General features: G+C 35.9%; 1 protein-coding gene across 1 annotated transcript; it reads left to right on the top strand.

Annotated features, from left to right (window-relative positions):
- The first annotated feature begins 3,940 nt into the window (after positions 1 to 3,940).
- Positions 3,941 to 9,324, top strand: LOC114736153 (coronatine-insensitive protein 1-like). Its single transcript, XM_028923931.1, has 4 exons — positions 3,941 to 4,426; positions 4,511 to 5,140; positions 7,169 to 7,640; positions 8,243 to 9,324. The coding sequence occupies exons 2-4, from the start codon at positions 4,653 to 4,655 to the stop codon at positions 9,059 to 9,061; spliced, it is 1,779 nt and encodes a 592-aa protein (XP_028779764.1). The 5' UTR covers positions 3,941 to 4,426; positions 4,511 to 4,652; the 3' UTR covers positions 9,062 to 9,324.
- The last annotated feature ends 733 nt before the right edge of the window (positions 9,325 to 10,057 follow it).

The raw sequence follows: 10,057 nt of genomic DNA, 5'->3' as shown, positions 1-10,057 counted from the left end.
ATAATATTTTAGAATTATTTTTTAAATAATTTTATTGATATAATAATAAAAATAACGAATATTTAACGGAAAGGCGATATTGCACTCTTTTGCTTTTGAGAGAATAGTTTTTTTAAGAGTTAAAATGTCCATAAATTCTATAATTAAAACGATAAAATATATAATGTTCCTTTCAAGTTTATAACAGTATGACAAGTTGGTATATAACATGGAGCTAGAGAAAAGTAATAAAGAAGCTATACGGCATTTTTGGTATAAATATATGACCCAATATATTTTTTCTTTAATATTTATATTTTTTTAAGATAGTCCTTATAGTAATGATAATTTTAGCTAATACACTTGATTAACAAGAATATCTTAAAAAAATAATATCTATTTATTACAGTTAACTAACTTTCTTAATTTACTCAAATTAGTCAACTAGTTTTATATTAAGGACTGGAGGTAGTATATGCCTATATTTTGTTTACATCTTCTATTATCTAGAGCCTCTATATATCTGATTTCGTGAGAGAGATCTTCCTTTGTATTCTGTTATTTCTTTAAGAGACTCTCCAATTGGAGATCCTAGAGGATAATCCAATATTAAAAAATCTTGAGGGAACTGTAATTGGGATATCCAAGAAGCATTCAAAGGTGAGGTGACTCTTAGAATGTAATGTGGCTTCATAGTTACGTGATTCAAACTTGTGGGATAGTAAACAATCCCAGAAAGTTCTTGAAAACTAGAGAGAAGCCAAGAAATTGGACTGAACAGAAATAATTTACTTGGGTGCGCTTTTTTTTTTTTTTTGTTGAGTCTAAAATAGTGGTTAATCCCCTTGCACTGCTTGAGGAACTCGGTTAAGTGTCAACTATGCCAGGTCTTGGTTTGTTTTTTCATACTCTTTACCTTCTCTGTTCATTCCTGATTTGATGCTTCTTGTTAATGTTACTGGGTTTGATCATTTTTGGGCGAAAATTTCCCAACACATACATCCCTCTTAGCTGATCAACTATTCTAATAGGAATATCTTAATTAAATAATTACTCTTCGTATGTTCCTAATGCGACTAGGGAGATAAATTAAAGGCACGACTTTTTTTGGCCAAATACAATGGCACCACTTTGCAATAAGTGGAGAGGGAAGAGGCTACATGTTCGATGGCGACTTGGATTTTTACGTTTTGGACCAAGCTACAAGGGATTTACTGGAAAATGACAAAATCCCCCCTGTGGGGGCCTTCACAATTCTCAAAAGACAGAAATTTAGACGCCGTCTTTTCACAATCATGGCGTTTGCTTTTATCACTTCATCTAATCATGCCATGAAGATGCTGATCATTACGCCAAGAAAATGGAAAAACAAAACTTGACGCAAAATTAACTGTAAACTAGAATATAATGCTAATCAGTGCGTTACACAAATATAATTTACATAGCTAATTCTGAATGTTTTTTTTTACCAGTGTGAATATACGGATCTGTATAATTATCAATAGAATAAGCATTTTAAAAAAACTAATGTAAAATATATGCAGCAAGTTGTTTTATTGATCATTTTTACTATTATTTCATAAGTCAAATATTCTTAAATCTGGCGGCACACTTTTTTTTCCCTTAAAGGGAAGTTACAGATTTTTTTTTATTAAGCATAGATATATTTTTATTAGAGGCAATCACAAATTTAAATATGTGCCTCTGTATGTGGGTGTGAGCATTTGGGTATATATGTGAGTGTTTAAATTGCTAAGTTCAAAAAAAAAAATCATACAAGAATTTTGAAGGAAAAACCTGAGTTATTTTATTTATTTTTTCAGGAGAGTTAGAGCAAGTACTAGGATTTGGATGTGAAGCTTTTGCGGCAATGGAAGTTTAGAAGTGTTGGATAGGAAGTCAGAGGAAAAACGAAGAAATTGCAAAGTTTGGCCCCCACACACTCCTCACACAGTCATTCGTAGCCCTCCACGTCCATTCCGTTGGGGCTGGGGAGAAAGCCATGTGATGAAAAATTCTCTCCTTTTCTTTTTTTTTGCTGCCATTTAATGAAAATTCAAAAAGGCTAATTCTAAATTTAATTTTTGGAAAATGACTTAATTGTCCTCATATGACAAAGCTCTCTCCACTAACAGATGGTGACTGCAGGAATGCACTGGCCACCAATCTTCAGAGTCTATTGATTGAAGAAGTTTTGAGTAGAGGATGGTTCAGGTGAGATTTAATTTTACTACCTTTTAATCCACATAAGATTATATGACTATAGAACTACTAATAATTTTTTATAATATGATGCAAAATATTAGTATATCAAATAACTATTAAAATTTGCTGTCTCATCTATTCCTCTTCATATATTTTTCCTACTTAAATTTCTCAACCAAAGCTTCCTTATTTTTATAATAAAGAGTATAAGTGCTTGCCTTCCTCAAGGAACTCTGATTTCTTAGATTTTTTATTTATGTCGTATGTGAATTTTTTTAATAATAAAATTGATTTAATGATTATAACTTCCACCACTGCTCTAGTGCTTTTTATGAAGTTTCAAGCTTAGAAAAATAATACCACCTCTGTCCCTATCTTTAGTACTACCTTCATTTCTTAATATATTTCTTGATATAAAAGCTAATTAAAAATTAAATTTAATCACAAATATAAAATCTCAATCCACTTTGTCCTAAAATTTGTAATTCATTTTCTAAAAAATCTCTATTGATTATACATGTTAAGGAGTTTTTATCCAAAAATAGTCTTAATTAAAAAGAGTATTTTTAAAAAATCAATTCATATTTATTACAAATAATTAATCTAACTAATTTTTTTAATCTTTGTAAATTAGTTAAGTAGTTCTCATATTAAAAACTGAAAATACTGAAAATAGTATAAGATTTGATTTGTGATACAACTTGCGTTATGAATTAGATTTTATATTGAAGTATCAGAGATGATAATATTATGAGAAATTCCTTGAGAATATTCCGATTCCAGAGAATTTCTGTTTTCGTTGAAATTAAAAAAAAAAAGAAAAAAAGCCCCAAGGCCTTAGCTGTGCGTTGGACAAATTGTACAAATATCGCTTTCCCAACGATGACGTTTTTCATCTACTTGGCACGCACAGTGCAGATTTTGTCGTTTAGCGCTTGGTTGATACCACCTTACTCTTTTTGACCTTTGCTAGTTTATTTATTTCTTTATATTCAGAACTTATCCCTGCAATATGGACCAGAAAATTTAAGACAGTAGTAAAATAAATAGCAAGCGTATAATAAATTTACAGTTGTTATGATATATCGTTCTATTATGAATTTATTATCATATATTATTAACATAATTAATACTAGATACTACCTCCGGTCCTAATTATAAGACCCAGTTGACTAATTTGAGAAGATTAAGGAAAAAAGTTAAGTTAGTTATTTATAATAAATAAGTGTTGTCTTTCCTAAAATATCCTTACTAATCAACTATATTGGCTAGAACTACAATTATTAAAAGGACTATCTTGAAAAAAATGTATAAATATGAGAGATAAGGTGAATTGGGATATTATATTTAGAACCAAAATAAAGTCAAACAAGATCTTATATTAAGGATCGGAGGTAGTATTATTTAGATTCCAAGTCTTAAATTCACACGACAAATGGAACCAAAAATGTTTTTCTTTTTGGCCAACAACCAAAAATGTTTTCGAGTTTATATAAATTAGTTTTTTTCCCAACAATAAAAAAGGCCTGTATTACATTCTGATCATCAGAAACTTTGGATCCTATTTTAGATTGAGCAACAGAATGAGATTCTTCTGCCTCTGCCTCAATATTTTAAAATGTCTATTACATCAATAATTTTTTTTTTCTTGTAATTAATTAAGACCACTGAATCAATCAAGTTATACGTATAAAGAGGGATTGATACATACACTATGTATTTTAAAATCTGGAATTGAAATGAAGTGAAGAAAGGGACATCCAAATGCAGCCTGTGATCATTCTCCATCTCTCTCCCTAATCTTCAGTCTTCTCCACTCTGCATCCTCCACCTTCGCCTTTTTGTGTTTGTGGTTTTTGAGGCTCTTATTTTATAAAGACTCCATTAGGGTCTGATCCCCAACCCTCCTTCCCTTCCTCCAAACTGTTTCAACTGTCGCCGTCCGATTCCTGTACTCCCCTCGCAATCTCAGCCGTTCTTCTCTCTCTCTCTCTCTCTCTCTCTCTCTCTAACCATGACTTCACTCCACTCACTAGCTCCCTGCTGCTCCCCCTTTCTTCCATTGGTCGGGTCGCCGATTCGTTCCCGATCCTATTGGCTCGTCTTCCGTGCAAAAGTCGCTGCTTGATTGATTGCTTTCCAGTTTCTTCTCCTCCTCCTTCTCTGCTTTCTCGCTGCTGCCCCCCTGCCATCGTTCTGGCTGTATCTCTTACGTCATCGGTTTTGCGGCGCCAAGCTTGCTGTATGTGCCTTCCATGCTGCTCAATTCCATTCTTGTTTAGTACTTCTGGTCTTGGTTTAATTTTTTGTAATTTTAATTTTGAAGGTTTCGAACCGATCTGCATCAGGGAGTTGAGACATTCGAGTTCGGGCCTGAAATTCTGTGTCTTGAGTTCCGAGCTGTCTAAGTTATTGGCCTTCGAAGGTGTTTGGCTTCATATCACTTTTTAACTTGTCTGAACTTTTCAATGGCTATGGATGATCGAAACGTGAGGAGAATGAGCACCGGCTTAACAGATGTGGTCCTGGAACGTGTTATGGCTTGTATTCACGACCCCAAAGATCGGGATGCGGTTTCTCAAGTTTGCCGGCAGTGGTACGAGATAGACTGCTTGACCCGGAAGCACGTTACGATTGCTCTCTGCTACACGTCCACCCCGGACCGACTCCGGCGAAGATTTCCGCACCTTGAATCGCTGAAGCTGAAAGGGAAACCAAGGGCGGCGATGTTCAATTTGATTCCGGAGGATTGGGGAGGATATGTGGGGCCTTGGGTTAGAGAGATTGAAAGATATTTTGATTGTTTGAAGTCTCTTCATTTCCGTCGTATGATTGTGTGGGATTCCGATCTTGAGCTTCTTGCGCGGTCACGGGGACACGTGCTTCAAGCTCTTAAACTCGACAAGTGTTCTGGTTTTTCGACCGATGGGCTTTACCATATCGGCCGGTCTTGCAGGTAAATACTGGATTATGGTTTTGCCTGCGTTTTCTCTGGAGTCATGGTTGAGGATTTTCTTTCTCGAATTTCGTGATTTGTTCGTGTAGAATCTGAAGGCTTATCATTATTATCTACTGGATTTTCTTTCTTTTGCTTGATTTAATTCAATTTGTTTATTTGAATTGTACATGTGCGATTTTTGGGGGTGTAATACATGCATGAGTTTAATAAAAGTTGTTAGGATAAATTTGAAGGGTCGAGTAACTCAATTTCATTTCGCACTGCAAGTCATGATTGATTTACTTGCACCTGTGTTGTATTTTCTTAACGTATCGTTGAGTATATTTGCCTAAAAATATATCTGTATATCCTGCTAGAGGAAGAAAAGAAGGTATCAGTGTTGCGTCTCTGATTGAGTGAATACACTGAACTCCCACTCAGATGATTGATTGATGAAGTGGTTTTAGAGTTTGAGTTTCGATTCTTTGTAAAGGCATTTCCTTTCATGCTATTGGACGCTGTTTGAAATTCGCCCGAAGTCGGATAGCGTATTGCCTACCTCCATCTTTTGATTCAAACTCTGTGAGATGATATTTTAATTCCCATTTGATGTATTCTCAATGTTTGATTAGCAATGCCAACTCTCCTCGTTCTTTTGCAAATCAAGCCTCTGTTCTGTTACGAGTATGCGGTGGCTCAAATTATGTCTTCGGAATTCAGACGCATTCCCCCCCCCCCCCCCCCGCGGCTCAAAAAAAAAAAAAGAAGAAGAAGAAAAGAAAAGAAAACGTGCTCCTTTCGACCAAATTATCTGCTTTTAGTGAGCACCCTGCTTGTTTTTTAATGCATCCTGTGCCATGCACAATTGGCTTATTTGATACTGCAAGACTTTGCTAAGCGATGGAAGCTACTCCATCAGTCTCCGACAACAGTGCCATATCTATCTACTTAGAAGGATAATCAGTAATTGTGACACCGGTTTGGGCATAATTATGGTTTACGAATGATGGCTTGTTATTGTGGGTTGAACTTTTCAACAATTTGCAGCATGTTCTTTTATGTTGTTAGTATAAGGATTGTCAAATACCTTTTGCCTTTGATTGCGTTGGTCAAAACTTTGGTGTAGTAGAATAAGCCAAGGCAGTGCATTCTTTTCTAGGGGGAGAAAACTTAGCTTGCATTTGGAGTGATGACCATAGTTAGAAAGTCTTCAAGGAAAAGAGACAAGAGACCTGTAGGATTATCAACCAAAAGCAAAATCTGTGTTTAAAGAAGGGAAAAAAGACGTTGCTCATTGTAAATACTCTAGTTTTTATTTGATAAACTGTGGATTTGAATAAATGGGTTTGAAAAATCTGTTCCTATTCTGTATCTGCCATCCCAAACGATAAAATAAAGATATATTCTAATGCTGGAAGCTGTCCTCTAGCGGTCATATTGATCTGCAGACTGCATAATTTAAGTAAATTTCCTCTCTATGTCTTCAAATTCATATATGATCCTTTATCCAAGGCATACGTCGATTCAGTGAGAGATTTTACCCTTTTTTGTTTTTTGTTTTTTTGTTTTTTTTGTTTTTTGGGTGGGGGCACAGAGATTGCAAGGTTAGTACTGGGAATTTTGGGCCTGACATATTTCATATTGGCAATAACAATCAAAGAGGCAAAATGTTTTTCTCTTTATTTAACTTCAGACATGAATCTATCCTTTGGACATAATTGAGTAAATTAATGCTGCACATACTGTAGTTCATTCTCATTTCACTTTTTAAGATTTCACTTTGAGTAAATTAATGACGTTATAGTTCCCCTTTCAAAAAGTAGTACGCAGTTTGCTCGTTATATGTGGGCATCGAATTATTTGAATTTCTATCGATGGTCATATGCTTTTATTATGTTATTGTCGTATTGTGTGCTTTTGTTACGTTACTTTCACATTGTGTTTCTTAATTCTCAGACCTACTGCCAATCAGTTGCTCCTTCATTCCTTATTCTGTGTCCTCTTCCAAGTACAGTTCACTCATAGATGGCTGTTTTCTCTTGTCAGGAATCTAAGAGTCTTGTTTATGGAGGAGAGTCAAATTGTTGAGAACGATGGGGAATGGCTACATGAGCTTGCTTTGAATAATACTGTTCTTGAGGCTCTAAATTTTTACTTGACAGATCTTGTCAGTATCGAAATTGAGGACCTTGAACTTATAGCAAAAAACTGTCGCAACTTAGTTTCCGTGAAAATTACTGATATTGAGATCCTGAAGCTTGTAAATTTCTTTCGTTCTGCATCTGCACTGGAAGAATTTTGTGGAGGCGCCTACAATGAGGAGCCGGAAAAGTACAATGCCGTACCATTTCCCGCAAAGTTATGTCGATTGGGTTTGACCTATATTGGAAAGAATGAACTTCCAATAGTATTTCCTTTCGCATCCCTTCTAAGAAAGTTGGATCTCCTATATTCGATGTTGGATACAGAGGATCATTGTGCATTAATCCAGAAGTGCCCCAACCTGGAAGTCCTTGAGGTAAATTCCTGGAATTTTTCCTCATCAGATTTGCTTGCTTGCAATACTTTCGTTGTGTCCGTGTTGGTCTTCTCTACGCTTGTCTTTTGTTCTCCTTTAATCAAGGTTTACAAATTTTCCCGCCTACCTATCTAATGATATGCTTCCATACGTTTCTCCATAGGCAATAACGTGTTTGAACTTTGAACTACTCTATCTGGACTCTACAAGCGGGAAAACTGTTGGATGTTAGAGTCAGTTATAATGTCATATATTGATGTAGCTTACCCCACATAAGAAATAGCGCATCTCAGGCCGAGGAATCTTTAATCTATTATAAAAATAGGCAACGCAAGACTCCCTAGATTAACGCTTTCTGCAGCTTCATCTCGTATATTTTAACATTATCAGTTGTCTCCTGAGTGATATATGTAACGCAGGAATTCTAGACTAAGGCTTTTGAGATCTTATTATATTTTACATAATCGAATGTCTCACGAGGGACTTTTATCTTCCACGTAATGGATGTTGACATTTTGGATACGCTTGTTCTGATTGCCCTTTGTTGGACCAATTCTCAGTTTTAATATTTTGAATCAACTTACGTGTTTCCTTATCGACAGTCAAGGAATGTAATTGGTGATAGAGGGCTCGAAGTTCTTGCACAAAGCTGTAAGAGACTCAAGAGACTTAGGATTGAGCGAGGAGATGATGAGCAAGGAATGGAGGATGAAGAAGGTGTTGTTTCTCAGAGAGGGTTGATTGCTCTGTCACAGGGCTGTCCTGAACTTGAATATCTGGCTGTTTATGTATCTGACATTACAAATGCATCCCTGGAACATATTGGCACTCACATGAAAAACCTCACTGATTTTCGCCTCGTCTTGCTAGATCGTGAGGCAACCATAACAGATTTACCTCTTGACAATGGGGTGAGATCCTTATTAAGAGGCTGTGATAAGCTTAGAAGATTTGCTCTGTATCTTCGCTCCGGGGGCTTGACTGACGTTGGCCTTGGCTACATTGGGCAATACAGCCAAAATGTGAGATGGATGCTTCTGGGTTATGTAGGGGAATCTGATGCAGGGCTTCTGCAGTTTTCAAGGGGCTGCCCTAGCCTTCAAAAGCTTGAAATGAGAGGTTGTTCCTTCAGTGAGCTTGCTTTAGCCGTTGCCGCTACACGACTGACTTCTCTAAGGTATCTATGGGTGCAAGGGTATAGACAATCCGCATCTGGGCGTGATCTTTTTGCCATGGCAAGACCCTTCTGGAATATTGAGTTGATTCCTTCCAGGAGAGTTCTCGTAACTTATCAAAGTGAAGAATCCGTATGGGTTGAGCATCCAGCACATATTCTTGCATATTACTCTCTTGCAGGACAGAGGTCAGATTTTCCAGATACTGTTGTTCCTTTGGATCCGACACCATATGTTGAAGTTTAGAGGTGTATATACCAGCTTTTTCCCTCCTTTTTCAGCGCCCTTTTTTCCACTTGAAATCTTGTCTGCAAGTCTCTGAGGTATTTTTAGCTAGAGGGTTTCATTTTTCCCTGTTATTTCTAGACATTATCAGTCTTTGTAATAAGCTTGTGTTTTCTCTTGTGATCCGGAAACGCTTCCACTGCCTCGTGCGTGTAGTTTTCTTTTCAGTGAAGATGCTCAATTTTGTGAATAAGAAAATAAGGCGTGCTTTTGTTCTGCCGTGATTTGCTGTCTGGTTTAGAGCTGTTGGTATGTGATAATAATTGTATGGTCTGAACATAAAACCTTTTCATTGACTTATTTCGATAATTTAGTTTGAAAAAAAAAATATTTATATTAGTTGATTATAATCTTTAGGATTAAGGTGTATCCAGCATTTCGAAATATTTTTTCGAGTGAATTGAACACTGTAAAGTATCTTGTGGTTCATTCAGCACCTTATAATATTTTTCTTATGTGTGTCCAATACCCAAAAACATTTTTTTGAAGCATTTAGCAATAAGGCAAAAAAACAAAAAATTCATGGTACTAGGCGCATCATAAAATATTTGAGGGTGTTGGATGTGTTTAAAAAAATATTTCGGGATGTTGAATGCAGTTTAATACTAATTCTTATCACAAGCAATCCTTGGCAGTTGACACCGCTGTGATCCAAATAAGCGAAATTTAGCACATCAAGCCAACTGATTGAGATGGTTATTTCCACTTTGTAGGGCGTGAAATACTGAGTCTGATACAGTATAATATGGTGCCAGCAGAGATGGTAGTCTGAAGGCATTAGTTGGAAGTTTAGAATGCGAAGAAGAAACACATTTTTGACGCGTTCTGTTTCGATCCGATTTCATACCAATGAGGTTGGAATGAAATAAAAGCAATGCTCAAGGCCTCATAAATGTTTTTTTAGTCCTAAATTTACAATTTTTATTTATTCTTTCATTTTCAATTAAAGTGCGAAAA

Source organism: Neltuma alba, unplaced genomic scaffold (assembly GCF_004799145.2).
Source record: "Neltuma alba isolate B1F8T4 unplaced genomic scaffold, ASM479914v2 tig00013314_pilon, whole genome shotgun sequence".
In the NCBI taxonomy this organism is placed as follows: Eukaryota; Viridiplantae; Streptophyta; class Magnoliopsida; order Fabales; family Fabaceae; genus Neltuma; species Neltuma alba.
This window is presented reverse-complemented; position numbering and strand designations above follow the sequence as displayed.

What these genes read in the sequence shown, in the direction of transcription:
- LOC114736153 (XM_028923931.1), top strand. Translation starts at nt 4,653, where the DNA reads ATGGCTATGGATGATCGAAACGTGAGGAGAATGAGCACCGGCTTAACA. An exon ending in CATATCGGCCGGTCTTGCAG is followed by an intron (nt 5,141 to 7,168) that starts GTAAATACTGGA and finishes TTCTCTTGTCAG; the next exon opens with GAATCTAAGAGTCTTGTTTA. An exon ending in CCAACCTGGAAGTCCTTGAG is followed by an intron (nt 7,641 to 8,242) that starts GTAAATTCCTGG and finishes CCTTATCGACAG; the next exon opens with TCAAGGAATGTAATTGGTGA.